The 16,825-nt window shown below is 36.9% G+C and overlaps 2 protein-coding genes across 5 annotated transcripts; one reads left to right on the forward strand and one right to left on the reverse strand.

Annotated features, from left to right (window-relative positions):
- Positions 1-3,744: 3,744 nt before the first annotated feature.
- LOC141833048 (G-type lectin S-receptor-like serine/threonine-protein kinase RKS1) lies at positions 3,745-8,673 on the reverse strand. 4 transcript variants are annotated; one of them, XM_074720442.1, is made up of 9 exons: positions 8,346-8,666; positions 8,005-8,141; positions 5,949-7,121; positions 5,555-5,641; positions 5,337-5,467; positions 5,033-5,243; positions 4,558-4,795; positions 4,299-4,449; positions 3,745-4,196 (listed from the first exon to the last, which is right to left on the reverse strand). In XM_074720442.1, exons 2-9 carry the CDS (start codon positions 8,078-8,080, stop codon positions 3,888-3,890), a joined length of 2,376 nt encoding a protein of 791 aa, XP_074576543.1. In that variant the 5' UTR covers positions 8,081-8,141; positions 8,346-8,666; the 3' UTR covers positions 3,745-3,887. The 4 variants fall into 4 exon arrangements, with proteins under 4 accessions (XP_074576543.1, XP_074576542.1, XP_074576541.1 ...); XM_074720441.1 differs by having other exon boundaries at positions 5,555-5,695; positions 8,005-8,080; positions 8,346-8,665; XM_074720440.1 differs by having other exon boundaries at positions 5,555-5,695; positions 8,346-8,665.
- A 1,789-nt stretch (positions 8,674-10,462) lies between these two features.
- Positions 10,463-13,919, forward strand: LOC141833047 (G-type lectin S-receptor-like serine/threonine-protein kinase At4g27290). The gene is made up of 9 exons (XM_074720439.1): positions 10,463-10,584; positions 10,781-11,929; positions 12,009-12,203; positions 12,279-12,395; positions 12,474-12,592; positions 12,676-12,886; positions 12,971-13,211; positions 13,297-13,447; positions 13,536-13,919. Exons 1-9 carry the CDS (start codon positions 10,500-10,502, stop codon positions 13,809-13,811), a joined length of 2,544 nt encoding a protein of 847 aa, XP_074576540.1. The 5' UTR covers positions 10,463-10,499; the 3' UTR covers positions 13,812-13,919.
- The last annotated feature ends 2,906 nt before the right edge of the window (positions 13,920-16,825 follow it).

Raw genomic sequence — 16,825 nt, forward strand, 5'->3', positions numbered from 1 at the left:
ATCATTTTGAAAGTATAATTTAACGATTGATGATAAAGTCATTATTAATGATTATTTTAAAAGAGCTAATCAATTTACTTAAAAGGGTGCATGCCTCAGTTGAGAATTTCAAAGGTCATTATTCATGTTGTCCTACCAACAGTCCATTAGTTTGAAATGTCGATTTAACTACGTGCTAATTGATTTTGAACTTGAATTAATTGGATCGATCTCATATTAATTATGCACTGGTGTTTCAATTTTATATCTAGAGGAAAAAAAAGTTAAAAGTTTAAGAGTTCAATCCATGCATTATATTGATTATGAAGATTAGAAAAGTCGCATTTTTCTTTAATTTCTTTCCATTCAACATTAATTAATTACTCATGTGACATTCTAAAATGTCATACGCGCGTCTTGCAGTTTAGCTACATCATGAAACCTTTTGGTTCTCTTCTTCTTCTTCCTCCTTCCCTCTTCTCCTTTGCTGCGAAATTATGAATCCAAAGTTGGTGCTCACCGAATCCTTGTCCATCTTGTCCCTGCTAGCTGTCCATGTTGGCGGGAAGGAAGGCCGCGCTAGCTGCAACACCGGCCGGTCATGGATACTGCTTATCCCATAAGAAAATCATGAATTAGCGACGGACTTTATTTCCGTCTCTAAAATTAGCGACGGAATTCTTTCGTCGCTAAAGAAACGTTTAGCGACGAAATTAATAATCTATATATGGCTTATGGCTTAGTATTTATTAATTAATATGGCTCATTATTTATTATTGCTAATTTATTATTATTTTGAAACCTATATATGGCTTATGGCTTAGTATTTTTATTTTTATATTACTATACTTTTTTATAGTTAAAAATTAATTTTCATAATTAATTTGTCGAATAGTGATATAAATAACGTACTATTTTTCAAATAAACCATTGTAAATTAATTTTTTGAGTGAAAGAAAAATTATTATTTGTAAACTATTTGAGTGATAAAAGGATGTGTAGTATTTTCTAGCGTAGTAAATTGAACGTACGTGTTGGTACTAATACGGATGTGTACGTAGTTGCGTCAGAAAACTTAAATCGCAAAATATTCAATTATAATTTAAACATAAATCACAAAATATAAAAGTATAATGAAGGACACATAATTACTCATATCTTTGGTAGTGCAATCGAGTTGATATTATTGTGGATTGTTTGAGTGAAATCAAAAGTTGATCCTCATTTATTAATATCTATCACCACCTCTATCATTGTTGCTATGTCTTTCGTAGTTATCTTGTACGCATAAAAGAGTTATTCGGATGTAACATAAGATTTCAATTATTGGATATATAAACAACCCACTACGACGTCAAGAATTTCTAAGGATCGTTTTTCCTTCCCAAGTCTGTGATATGGTGGGATAAGTAGTTTACATGTGGCATCTCCGGATCGGTCAGAAGTCAAGATGAGTTGTTAGTCAAGTCAAAGGAAGTGACGGGGGATCTAACTTAGACCAAGTCTAGATTGAGAAAAGCTCGAGCCAACCCACCAACCTCACTCGGGAAGTAGTACGAATTGAACCACCAACCTCACTTGGGAAGAAATACCCGAGCTAATCTGCCAACCTCACTCAAGAAGTAGTATCCGGGAAGAAATACTTGAGTTATCAATCAAGTCAAAGGGAGAGAAGGGGGTCGAACTTAGACCAAGTCTGAATTGAGGAAAATCGAGCCAACCTGCCAACCTCACTCAGGAAGATACCTGATGAACCGCCAACCTCACTAAGCTGACCTACCAGCCTCGCTAAGGAAGTAGTACTCGAGTCGACCCGCCAACCTCACTTGGGAAGCAGATCCTTTAGCTTGATCATACCCGACTCTTTCAACTCGGCCACGTCGGACTTCTTCAACTCGGTTGCATTTGACTCTTTCAGCTCGGTCGCGCATGACTCCTTCAGCTCGGCTGCGCCCGACTCCTTCAGCTCGGCTCATTCCAAATGCCCCCGGAGGCGATTATTAATCCCCGCATTAATGGAGAATGTGGATACCATAATAACCAAAGGACGTAGAGCAAATGGAAGCACAAACAAGAGCATGTGGGTCTGGGTGGCAACCCCACGACCTAAACGTGGGGTTCATGCTTCCCTCCCATGGGATGGTATAAAAGAGAGTCCGCTTTCACAGACAAGTATGTGCATAAGTAATCCTTACTTCTCCACTACTTTCTATCTATTTTTTTCGTCCAGAGATTTGACTTGAATGTCGAAGTGGTCGAGCCAATGTTTATCTTGGCCTTCATTTTAATTGTGCTTGAGTTTTTCTAGAAATCCAAAGTGTTCATTATATTTTTCATCAGATCAATATAATGAAACTTGTCAACATTGAAGAAAGCTCATGACGGTCCACCCATCCTCAAACCGTTTGTATGTCTATAATCATACAAGAATTAGAATTTTGAATTCTAACAACTTATGAATTGCTTTGGAGAGCCAAATGAAAATCAAATCCAAATTAACTTTGATCAATTGAAAATTCGTATCAATTGGGTAAAGAGTAATCAAACTAAATTAATTTTTGATTTGATTTTTCAATAAACTGAATAATTAACTCTCTTAACTTTTCTTGAGTCGAAGTAATTGACTTGTCTATTTACTTATTAGAGAAATTATATCAAACTAAATTGACATTATAAAAAATAAAAATGATCGGTTTAATTTCGATAATGTTTAGTTTAAACTAAAAATAAAATGTACGTATTTTAATTTTTTATACCAAAATCAAATAAAATATTAATTTATCAATTTTTATATATTTTGAATAGTTGACACTCAACCATTTTAACTACGAACCCTAGAAGAAGAAACAAGGTGTGATTTTTTCTGCAGCCGTTCGTCGAGAAGGATCATTTCTTGCACGAGTATTTCCTCCCGCAGGAGTACGCCATCTTGTTGCCTGTATTTGCTGCTGTTGCGCTGCTCAGTTTCTTGTGCGTGTGCGTGATTATCAAGTCCAACAACAAGAAGAAATCTGCTTGAAGGAATGCCAAAGAGGCCAGGTTCGTGCTGCTGCTATTCGGTACGATCTTTTCTCTTGCCGTAATCTGTTTTGATGTTTAATTATTTCCTTTTTATTTTGTTTCTGCTACATTGAAATGTATGCTCTGTTTTTTTTCTACTGGCCTACTGATGAATTTCACCATAGATTTGTGACTTATGAGTGAGTGTATATTTATTGGTTATTTTAAATAAATTTTGTATGCAAACATGACTTTGCATTCTATACCTATCTGCCAAAACAACAAGAAAGTAAAAGAACATTTCCTTGATTTCTTGGGCTGCCAATCACAAAAAACAAGTATACCTACCTGCTACATTTAAATATATGCCTTGTGCTGTCAGAACTTTAAACAAAGGACAGTTCTGATAATCTCTTGCCAAAGCTTCAAAACTAGTATTCATGGTTATGATTAATCAAGTGAATTACTCGATCAAAGGCAGTTGATCACTTCACTGACAGCTTTTCAAAGTGTCTTCTCCTCCTTCAGAGATGACGTTGTCGAAATCAGAATGCAAATATCCTGCCTATGAGGTGGAGATCATTTATAAAATAGGGTTAATCAGTCTTATTTATTGGTTGATTCCTTAACATTGAGAATATCTTTGGTCGACTCCTTAGCTACCTGATGTGTCACACTTGTGCTGGATTCTGATGCAATCTAGGCATTAGTTTAAGCAAGAAAAATAGTTTCTTCTGGCCTTTTTACTACTACGAATCACTCCATAAACTAGATCAAATACATATTAGAATAAACCTGAAGCTAAACATTTAGTTAAACTTTACATAAATAGGCATAAACTTGAAACATAATATTGGCAGTTCAATCAAGACTCAGTTATTTATGTATATATGAAGTGAACTTTCCTACTATCTAGGCTCCAATGCAGAAATTGAAACATTATTTTCAGAAATTTTCATTAGAATTACACCATTTGATTCACTGGTGGTATTATGGTTACTGAGGAATGCTGGTGCTGAAGGAGTGGGAAGGTCAACAAAGTGGCTGTTGAGCATAAGCACAACATTGGCCATGGTGGGTCTTTGAATTGGATCTTCTTGCACACATAGTAACCCTATATGTATGCACCTTAATATTTGCTGAGTTTGACATTGTTCAACTAGGTCTTGATCAATCACTTGTAGGGCACTTCCTTGGGTCCAATAGCGCCAGACCACCTAAAGTGAGATGATAGCATGTGTAGTTAAGTACTTTACTACATTTGAATAAAATGTGTATCAAATTTCTATCACTCAATCGAAGGTAGGATTAATACTTACATGAGTAACAAGTTCAATTGGATATTCAGATCCTCGGTAACCACTATTCTTCTGACCCGTTAGGATCTCCAAAACTAACACACCATAACTATACACATCTGATTTAACTGAGAAGAGGCCTTGAAGGGCATATTCCGGTGCCATATATCCACTGTCATTAATAAGGAAAACACATTCAGACTTTATCTATTCTTCGAAATTCTCTGTTCATTTGAAGTGTTAAATTTGGTCAACAATCATAAATAGAGTGTTTGCTTACAATGTTCCAGCAATTCTTCTAGTGTTTCCTTGGGTTTCATCTGCACCAAAAAGCTTCGCAAGACCGAAATCGGAAATTTTGGGATCCATGTTTGCATCTAACAAGATGTTACTGGCTTTTAAGTCCCTATGAATGATCTTCAATGGCGAATCTTCATGAAGATAAAGAAGTCCTCGACTGATGCCTTCAATGATCTTAAACCTTCTTGCCCAATCCAACTGCTTTCTCTTTGAATTATCTGCACCATCCATATGTAATATTTGGTTACTAATTTGCCAATCATGGTGTGTGCAATAGAGGACAAAACTATTCATGTAATCAATCTTAATTATACACAACCAATCTTAGAACATATATTCGAGAATGGAATTGAACAAGCACACTATTAGGTGTTGTATTGGATTAGCAAACTATTAGACAATCAATTCCATGGATTGAGGATGTTGTCATGCAAAAACGGAGACTGAAACTATACCAAACAAAAATTTGTCAAGACTTGTATTAGCAAGGTAATTGTAAACGAGTAGTTTCTCCTCTGATTCTAAGCAACAGCCCAACAGCTTCACAAGGTTTCTGTGTCGAAGTTTGGCAACCAGAAACACTTCATTTTTCAACTCATCTAGTCCTTGTCCTGAGCTTCTTGAAAGTCTTTTTACTGCTACATGCTCTCCGTTCTCCAGTGTTCCCTGTTTTCAAGTGTCACCAGAATTATTACTCATTTATCAAGTCGAAGAATCATCCACAGTTATATAAAGCATTCTTCAAATTTTAGGATCGACCTTATAAACAGCCCCAAATCCTCCTTCTCCTAGCTTGTTTCTTTCAGAGAAGTTGTCCGTGGCTATCCTAATAGCCTCCAGATCAAACAATAGAGATTCTGCACCTCTTATTTCATGTTGATCTTTATGATCTGTTTAAAAGATATTTTTCGTAGTAAAGAATAAGCAGATATATATATATGTTCAAACACCATATAATAATAGTTCAGTAGTCATACTGAATATTTCTGCAAGTAGTTTCCGTCTTCGTCTAGTTGCTTTTGTTCTTCGACGGTAAATAAAAATAGCACAAAGGAATAACAGTGCTGCAGCAATAGAGATGACAATAAATAGAATTCTTCTCCCAGTGCTGTTTTTTCCTAAGCAAACATGAAAAACAGATGCAAATTTCATTGGATGTCTCAAAGATAAATTGTAACACGGTACGAGTTAATGGCAGATAGTGAAGCATATTTCTTATTTGATTTGTCTTGTAAAAGAGAAAAAAAAAACTGACTGCTAAGTGCTAAAGGGTTAGTGAATAAACAAGTTAATGGATAAATTAGTGAAAAAAAAGACAGATGTTTGATTAATCGTACTTTGGTGATCCGATTGTGTGAGAAATTCGATTACCTGCGAGCCGAACGTATAAATCATATCCTTCATCGACAAAAGTTCTGAGATCCAACAGATCACCAGGCCAAGTTATGCATCCATCAGACCCATTGATCACCGCATACGCCACGCAGGAGCAATCATTCAAGCACAACTTCTTGCAGTCATCCAGACTCATGTTTCCTCGTGGTGTAGCGTTCTCAGTGTCGGGCACCTTCACGTTCTGCACCTTGGAAAACTGGCTGTTCGACGAGCAATTCAAAGGCTTCTCCCTCTGGCACCCGGCCTCGCTTCCGTTCTCCGCAATCTTTCTGAACCCGTCCAAGCACTGGCAGTTGACGGTATTGTATCTCTTGGTGCACAAACTGTTGTGGCCGCAGCTATTGTATTTATCGCACTCGTCCGCCGGAAGCGACCACAGAAGTTGCCACTCTCTCCTGCCACCCCGGTCAAGAAACCAACGCTGGAGGGTTCCGTTGTCCCACAACACTGACCGTATCAGCACCGGCGTCGGCGAGGCCGTGTAATTAACCATAAAGTAGGTCTCATTCTCGTTGGAAACAAACGTGGGCCTTATTGAGCTCGCCAGAGGGCTGCTCGATAGCGATGGTTGGCCGACGGACCATAGGCTGCTGCGATGGTATTTGGCGGATCCCTTCAACGTGACAAAATCCGGTATAGGCAGAGCACGCATCATCCGGATGTAGTCTCCCGGAGAAGGATCCGTGGAGTTTTTCCATGACACTTGCCGCCATGAAGTGTTGGTCCGGTTGTCAAATCCGTACTTCATGCCAGCAATATACGTGTCGCTGTTCCAGTGCTCAAAGCTTTGCCATAGAATCGAGTTGCTGTCGTTCAGAACAAGGTTTCCAGAATCTAAAAGCTGCAAACTTGCAGAATTGAGTCCCGTGGATCTCGTTTCCGTCGACCAAACAATTTTGTCTTCCTCAAGTAAGATTAGATTTCCATCGGAAGTGAAGTTGAAGGATGCCATGGATGTGTTGACAGACTCGTTCCAATTGGCGATCCATACTACAGTCCCTTCTTGTGGTGTGAGATTGTAGTACCAGATTCCAAAGTATCCCTTCGTTGAACTATCATCTAGACTGAAGAAGCCCAGCTGGAACAAGTCTCCCGTTGATTTCAAGGTATGTCCATTGACAAGTGAGCTGTTCTGGATCATTGTATCTCCTGTACCAATGATCAATAAATAAATAAATATTTTAAAAAATATTTATCTTTAAACATTCTTTTAAAAAAAATAATCTCCAACTGCCACATCTATTTTTATATATTGTCCACTCACTTCTTTGTAAAAAGTAGAATCCATCACTCCAACGGTTCTACACGATCGACTCTAGGATCATCTATGAAGAGTTAAATCGATAAGTTGCAATTGACCACGATAGAAGAGGAAGAGGACATTATCTCGGTTTTGTCGAGATATGAACTCTTGTCCACTTTTATAATTCTGTTTCATCATAATCAATTCAACTATGCCCCGGAGATATATTAATTGGCTGTCCAAACCAACTGGCTAGTTGAAAATTGATTCAAAAACATTGTCCTATTTAATGATCCTAAACATTATAATTTTATATCAAATAAAATTATTGTATTTTAAATTTATTTTTCTTTATTTTGAACTTTACAGTAGTGAGACAAACTAAAAGTGTACTTCTCTTAAATGTATATAATTATTGTTCATTATTTTGAGCTTTATAAGTTTGTCAAACACTTTTGAACAATATATAATGTTGCCCAAAAACCTAAAGGTCTCAAATTTATGTGATATAGGTATTATTGTATTTCTATTATTTTTCTGAATTTTGATAACACCTGTCAAATATTTTCAAGTACCCAAAAGATCTTACTATTCCACTGCGGATTTAAGCAATAAAATGGATGAAATGAAGCAATTAAGTCGAGTGGAAGAGAGGATTTAAAGAACAAAAGGGATGCATCTCTGGTGAAGGCCAAAATAAGATGAATTATTTAATATTTAGATTATTAAAATAAATTAATAAAATCCACAATATTGGACTAGGATTAATTATTTCTTAAACGTACGTACCAGAAGATATGGAATGACCAAGAAGGAAGAGCGTTACTGCTACTGTTTCCATGATCCGAGAAAGAAAGAGCTGCATCTGCCCAATGGATCGGAAACTCAGATCATGCTTAATAATTTGTGTTGCTTGCACCTGCAATCTGCTACTGTATTTATTATAAAATTTGATGGCAATTTATAATCAATCCTTACCCTCACTTGATAGGTGTACACACACAATATGATAATCTCTTTGAATGAGAATACCGACAGATTCAAAAATATATAAGGAAAAATTATGATTCCTCTTGGTTTAGACAACACTAGATATAGAGGAATTAAGAAGAGAAAGAGGAAAGCTTTACCTTCTTCGTTAGCAACCTCAACTAGCTTTATCGAACTCAGCAACGACACAAAGAGAACATGGAATGGTAAAATAGAGATGTTTAATTGCTTGCTCTTTTGTTGGTGTTACTGATGAACAAAGAAGCTGCGAAGTTCAGAAATTCTTTTGCTGCGGTTGGATGCTAGCTAGCTATTGGCCCAATGAAAAAGTAAAGGCATGCAGCAAAGTGCATGCTGTTAGTTGCTATTTAACGGAGAAGAAGCAAAAACAAAGAAGACGAAGAGAATAAAAAAAGGCTGCTACTCTTGAGAAGCGAAGGAGAAGAGGAGAAGAAGAAACAGAGAAGAAGGAAAGGTCGGCGTGGAGTTGCGAGACGGTGTGCGTATGCGGAAGAGAAAAAAGAATTAAGATTTATTTTAAAAATATTTTAACTCATTTTAAGTCAATCGAATCATTGATTTAATCTATTATTTGATTCGGTCGATTAAATCAAGTCTAAATTGACTCCAACTTAAATTAATATAATTCTTATCTCCTCTGCGAATCCAATTCAATTTTAAATTCAATGATATTTTTTTTTCAAGTACTTAAGAGAGATACTTTTCCTAGTTTTATCAAGATATTTCCCTGAATGTTTTGTGGATGATAGAACATGAAGTCTAGTCAACCGACTTGGCTAGGTGTTTTTGGAAGATTGAGAGAAATGTGTGTGCGTGACTAATTTGGAGACTTGAGAATGGCTGACTATTTCAACACATTATTGTCACATCCAATTAGAAAAATAACATGGAAACAACGTAGATGATAAATCAGACTTCTAAAATTTAAAATTCAATTACGATGAATTTATAGGGATTTAATTTTCTCTTACAATACAAGCTGCAGAAAATGACTTCTCGAATAATTGGTGCTGTGTACAAGGTAGGATTTCAAGTATTACTCATTCTTCCAAACTACAAATCTGAAAGAAACTTTAGATTTTGTTAGGGAGAGCTGCAAGATGGACAAAAGATCACGGTCAAGAAACTTTCAAGATGCTCCTCGCAATGCCCAAATGAGTTCTAGAATGAGCTTTCACTAATAGCTAAGTTATAACATAGAAATCTTGTTCGTCTTCTAGGCTCGTGCATTGAAGGAGATGAATGACTCATAATCTTGGAATATATGGGAAACAAGAGCTTAGATACCTTAATCTTTGGTTGGTTTGCCTCCATTAAGTATCTTCATAAGATATTCATAAATTAATTGTTATAATTTTCATTAATGATTCGTCCACAACATGAGTTAGACAAAAATTTCAGATTTTGATATTGTAATGATATTTGAAGGTAATAAAGCTTTTTAGAAAACGCAACCACAAGATCAGTTAGGGCGTTGTAAGTTTTCAAATAAACACAACATTATTATCATCACATAAACATAGTGTACTAATTAATGTTCTATTTTTCAAATGCAGTGGTTATATAATTCCGGAATGCTTAGCTCTCCAAGAACCACACCCCTTATATACCTCAGATTCAAATCCGCTATGCATCAGATTAATGGATTAATAAATTCTACACATAAGATCTACATTCCATATCACAAATCTTTAACACAACAATTAAATCAATTTATCACGTTTAACCGCAATGGCAAATTAGTGTGTTACAATTAACATAAAACCCCATCGAATAGAGAAATAAAAATCCAATATTTTTTTTTCATATTTCTTTAATTTGATTAAGTTCTGTTTGTCTTTTCTATTCTATGTTTGGATGATCAACCCATATATTACTGAATATTCTGTTCTTGATTGGTTAATACAGAATCATTTTAACTATAGCACTTTTTTTTCTTGTTTTGGATCTTGCTATGCTATCACTAATCAAGGAAATTATACAAGCATGATTTTGTCAGCACGACATAATTATTGAAAGGGATTGACAAGAATTTTATGCGTTTTCATTCCCTTCTCTTTTTTTTCCAATGAAAGTCAACAACATGTGCAATTGACTTGAATTCTATTTCCACATTAGTTAATAAGTAGAACAGAGGCGATTAGAGACTTCCTGGTTTAACACCAAACTTAAAGGAGTTAAAAATTGAAACTTATTTATAGAACTTGAGCAATTTTGTGGAACAAACGCAATAGTAGATTGCAGGTGCAAGCAACGCAAATCAATAAACTTCCATGGCCAAGATGCAGTTCTTTCTTTTCCAGTTCCTGGAAATAATAGCAGTAACAGCTTTGGTTGTTCTTGGTCAGTCTTCATCTGGTACGTATCAAAGAGAAATCTTAGTTCATAATTAAACTATAAAAATGACAGGATCTTTCGCAGTTTGTCATCTTCATTTATTTGTTCATAATCTTTTTCTTTGCTGAAACAAGTCTCCTAGTTTCTGAATTAAAGAAAATACAGCTCTATCATCACACTGCTCATATAGAGGAGCTGAACCTAACCTTTTGTACAGGAGATAGAATGACGCCGAACAGCTCACTTATCAATGGCCAGACCTTGATATCAGCAGGAGGCATATTCCAGCTTGGCTTCTTCAGTCCTGATACAGATTCAGATAATGGATATCTAGGAATTTGGTACTACAATCGCCTGCCTGGACAAAGCATAGTAGTAGTATGGGTTGCCAATAGGAACAGGTCTCTGAACAGAGTCACCTCCTCACTGAACCTGACCTCTGATGGAAACCTAAGCATATTCGACGGAGATACAATTGTTTGGTCGACGGAAACATCCACAGAATCTAATTCTGTGCACTTGCAACTTTTAGACTCAGGTAATCTTATGCTGACGACTGAAAACTTTAGCAGGACTCTATGGCAGAGCTTTGACCACCCAAGTGATACACTTCTCCCTGGCATGAAGCTTGGATTTGACCTCCGAAGAAACACTTCATGGCAGCTCGTGTCATGGAGGAGCGACGTAGACCCTTCTCTGGGCAACAACATCATGGAAACTCATGGGGTTGAAGAGCTTTTAGCAAGGAACGGAACCACCAAAATCCATCGAACCGGACCATGGAACGGACATGGATTCGTTGGCCTTCCTAGGATGTTGAGCAGCAACTTGGCAAGGAGAGTAAACTTCACATTCGTATCCAACGAGAATGAGACTTATTACACGACTGAATACGTGGACCGGTCGGTGCTATCGCGGGGAGTGATAAACACTGATGGAAGCTACGGGCGGTGGACTTGGGACAACGGAGAATGGAGAGTCTTTTGGTCATTTCCGGCGGATGAATGCGATCGTTACAATATCTGTGGGCGTGGCAGCGTTTGCTCTTGGGGCTACTATGCTTTCACCTGCAGCTGCCTGCAAGGCTTTGCGCGGGCTAGTAACGGGTGCGTGAGGGAGAAGCCCCTGAATTGCTCCTCGAACCAGATTTTGAAGGTGCAGAACGTCAAGGTGCCGGACACCGAGAATGCCACAGCGCACGGCATGATGAGTCTCGATGCATGCAAGCGCTTGTGTTTGGGTAATTGCTCCTGCGCGGCGTACACTGTGCTGGATGGGCCAAATGGGTGTGTGACTTGGCAGGGTGACCTATTGGATCTAAGATATTTTACCGACGGAGGAAATGATCTGTACATTCGGCTTGCAGGTGAGTCTCTAATGGTTCGTGAATGAATAAGGGATGATTGGATTTAGTTCATAATTCTCATGAATTTTTTTTTCTTCAGAATCATCAACATCAAAGAGTAACAAGCATGTGTGGGCGATAACGATACCAGCGATGCTTGGATTTCTGCTACTTTGTTGTATACTTGTAGCCACCTGGAGGAGAAACAGAGCCCTGAAAAAAGGAACTCGGAATCATATCGAGTCCTCGGCCAAGGGGACCACATTGAAATTGCAGTTCCCAAACGAGGAGAACGGTAATGGATTTCATCACTATGCTTCAAGTGGTTGGAAAGAAAGTCGATTATTAACCATGGTGTTCTTTCTCACAGGTGACTTGCAGAGCCTCCCTGAACATTCTGATTCGATGGCTGATAATGATGTAACAGAGCCGATGACATTCAAGACTGACTCTGAGCAGTCTGGTTACTGTGAGTATAGAGGAGTAGGTGAGTTCAGACTCTCTTTGTTCGTTATTGCTTTGTTTGAGAGATTTCTACTAATTGGTGGTGTGATCTTTGTTCCAGGTTCGACCATCGCATTAGGGGTGCTGCCTTCCTATGATTTATGTACAATAAAAGCTGCAACAAATGACTTCTCGAATGAAAACAAACTCGGGGAAGGTGGATTTGGTGCTGTGTACAAGGTAGGATGGATTTCAAGTATCAGAAAAGAAAACATTCATTTCTTTCAAACTACAAGTCTGAAATAAACTTAAGATTTTATCAGGGAGAGTTGCAAGATGGACAAAAGATTGCGGTCAAGAAACTATCAAGATACTCCTCCCAAGGCCCACATGAGTTCCAGAATGAGCTGACACTAATAGCCAAGCTACAACATAGAAATCTTGTTCGTCTTCTAGGCTCATGCATTGAGGGAGATGAACGACTCATCATCTTGGAGTATATGGAAAACAAGAGCTTAGATAACTTCATCTTTGGTTAGTATAGTTGCCTCCATTAATTTTCTTCATAAAAAAAGTTGTTACAATTTTTATGAAGGATTTGTCCACAACATGAATCAGACAAAACAAAGAGCCTATTGCTTAATTGGCAAACACGTCTTGAGATTATAAATGGGATTGCTCGAGGCCTACTTTATCTGCATCAAGATTCTATATTGCGAGTCATTCATAGAGATCTTAAATTAAGCAATATCCTCCTTGACAAGGATATGACTCCAAAGATTTCAGATTTTGGCATTGCAAGGATATTTGAAGGTGATGGAGTTTTAGAAAATGTAACTACAAGACCAGTTGGGACATTGTAAGTTCTTCAAATAGATAAACTATTGTTATCATCACATAATTAAATATAGAGTACTAATTAATATTTTATCCCTCAAATGCAGTGGTTATATGGCACCAGAATACTTAACTGAAGGAGTTTTTTCATTTAAATCTGATGTATTTAGCTTTGGTGTGATAATATTAGAAATCTTAAGCGGTAAGAGGAATAAAATATTCAGTAACACAGATGCTAGTTTAAACCTTTTGGGACATGTAAGTAGAACTTCCATACTTATACACATGCTTTTATCTCCTTAAGATGTTGTTTAGAATTCAAAATTTGATCCTTTCTCATTTGTAGGCATACAAACTTTGGAAGGAAGGCAGATCTCTAGAAATTCTTGACAATACACTAGATCCCTCATATCCTACAGCAGAAATTCTTCGTTGCATCCGACTAGGTCTTTTATGTGTACAAGATAACTGTGAAGATAGACCAACATTGACAGAGGTGGTGATGATGCTGGCAAGTGAGAATCAACTTTTGACCCAACTTAAGCAACCTGCAATAACATCAACAAGCAGTGAAGGAGGTGTTACTACTAAAGAAATAAGTCACTCAATTACTGGTCGATAATTTCAAAATGTATATCATCATCTATACTTACAAAAATAGACATACTTTGTGTACCATTTTCATGGAGAGTTACCACTCTTCTCCAACTAGGTCAGCATATAAAATTTGTCATATTGATCTAACTTACATGCCCTTGCACATATTCAAATCAATCTGGTCTAGCTTGTTTATAGTACCTAAATTTGTTTCTTACTGAAAGCCAAAAACAATTGATTTTTATCATGTTCCTTTGGAGCCATATCTGTGAACGTACACCACAATCACACAATTGAGTTGTGTGGATGTTCCCGTCCACCAAACAATTGTTTCTTCGTTAAACAAGATTACATTTCCATTGGTGATGAGCTAGGTTCAAGGATTCTATAGATGTGCTGAAGTCCTATTGGCGATCCATACTACATTAATTGCCTTCTCCAAATGGGAGATTGTCGTGCCAGATTCCTATGCATCGGTTCGCTGAACTGTTAACAAAACTGAACTGAAGAAGCCCAGCTGGAACAAGCCTCATGTCGATATTACATAAGTGAGCTGTTCTGGATTATTGAATATATAGTGCCTCCTGTGCAAAAGTCAATAAATAAATGAATAAAATCCAATATATAAATATGGTGTTATAATTTATTTCTGGATTAAGATTTTTCTTTCTTAAACATACCAGAATTAAGAAGAGTCCTGACCAAGCATGAAGAATGCTTCCGCTACAATTTCCAAAGAAAAGCTTTAAAATCTCTTTTTTTTTTGTGGTGGAATAATTAACAGCTTTAAAATCTGATGGTGGAGCAGGAAGTCTAGTCAACGGACTTGGCTGTGTTTGGAAACATTGAAAGAACTGCGTCTGCGTGACTCATTTGGATACTGAATAATGATTGACTAATTCAACAATTTGTCAACATCCGATTAGAAATTGATAGAAAATCATCGAATCGACGACCGATTTAATAATAAAAGGTGGAGAATAACTAGTTTAATTAAAATATTGCTATATAGGAGACCAGATTTTTTTTAAGTTGTTGACCGATAATATTAAGTAGGAGACCGTGATTTTAAAAGGCTTATATCTATCATTTTGAAAGTAGATTTTAACAATTGATGATAAAGTCATTATTAATGATTATTTTAAAAGAGCTAATCAATTTACTAATTAAATTTATTATTCATGTTGAGAATTTGAATTTCAAAGGACATTATTCATGTTGTCCTACCAACAGTCCATTACTTAAAAGGGTCATGGATCGGAGGACTGCTTAATATATATGGCGCATTATTTATTATTGCTAATTTATTATTATTTTGAAACCTATATATGGCTTATGGCTTAGTATTTTTATTTTTATATTACTATAACTTTTTATAGTTAAAAATTAATTTTCATAATTAATTTGTCGAATAGTGATATAAATAACGTACTATTTTTCAAATAAACCATTGTAAATTAATTTTTTGTGTGAAAGAAAAAGTATTATTTGTAAACTATTTGAGTGATAAAAGGATGTGTAGTATTTTCTAGCGTAGTAAATTGAACGTGTTGGTACTAATACGGATGTGTACGTAGTTGCGTCAGAAAACTTAAATCGCAAAATATTCAATTATAATTTAAACATAAATCACAAAATATAAAAGTATAATGAAGGACACATAATTACTCGTATCTTTGGTAGTGCAATCGAGTTGATATTATTGTGGATTGTTTGAGTGAAAGCAAAAGTTGATCCTTATTTATTAATATCTATCTCCACCTCTACCATTGTTGCTATGTCTTTATAGTTATCTTGTACTCATAAAAGAGTTATTCGGATGTAATATAAGATTTCAATTATTGGATATAAACAACCCACTATGACGTCAAGAATCTCTAAGGATCTTTTTCCCTTCCCAAGTCTATGATATGGCGGGATAAGTAGTTAACATGTGGCATCTCCGGATCGGTCAGAAGTCAAGATGAGTTGTTAGTCAAGTCAAAGGAAGTGAAGGGGGGATCTAACTTAGACCAAGTCTAGATCGAGAAAAGCTCGAGTCAACCCACCAACCTCACTCGGGAAGTAGTACTCCACCAACCTCACTTGGGAAGAAATACCTGAGCTAATCCGCCAACCTCACTCGAGAAGTAGTATCCGGGAAGAAATACTTGAGTTATCAATCAAGTCAAAGGGAGAAAAGGGGGTCGAACTTAGACCAAGTCTGAATTGAGGAAAATCGAGTCAACCTGCCAACCTCACTCAGGAAGAAATTAAGCTGACCTACCAGCCTCGCTAAGGAAGTAGTACTCGAGTCGACTCGCCAACCTCACTTGGGAAGCAGATCGTTTAGCTTGATCATACCCGACTCCTTTAACTCGGCCACGTCGGACTTCTACAACTCGGTTGCATTTGACTCTTTCAACTCGATCGCGCATGACTCCTTCAGCTCGGCTGCACCGGACTCCTTCAGCTCGGCTCATTCCAAATGCCCTCGGAGGCGATTATTAATCCCCGCAGTAATGGAGAATGTGCATACCATAATAACCAAAGGACGTAGAGCAAATGGAAGCACAAACAAGAGCATGTGCGTCTGGGTGGCAACCCCACGACCTAAACGTGGGTTTCATGCTTCCCTCCCCTGGGATGGTATAAAAGAGAGTCCGCTTTCACAGGCAGGTATGTGCATAAGTAATCCTTACTTCTCCACTACTTTCTACTATTTTTTTCCATCCAGAGACTTGACTTGAATGTCGATGTGGTTGAACCAATGTTTGTCCTAGCCTTCATTTTAATTGTGCTTGAGTTTTCTAGAAATCCAAAGTGTCCATTATATTCTTCATCAGATCAATGAAACTTGTCAACATTGAAGAAAGCTCATGACGGTCCACATGAAAATGAAAATCAAATCCCACGACCTAACAACTTATGAATTGCTTTGGAGAGCCAAATGAAAATCAAATCCAAATTAACTTTGATCAATTGAAAATTCGTATCAATTGGGTAAAGAGTAATCAAACTAAATTAATTTTTGATTTGATTATTCAATAAATTGAATAA

Source organism: Curcuma longa, chromosome 8 (assembly GCF_044706935.1).
Source record: "Curcuma longa cultivar G26 ecotype Majalengka, Jawa Barat chromosome 8, ITB_CL_G26_1.1, whole genome shotgun sequence".
Taxonomy (NCBI): Eukaryota; Viridiplantae; Streptophyta; class Magnoliopsida; order Zingiberales; family Zingiberaceae; genus Curcuma; species Curcuma longa.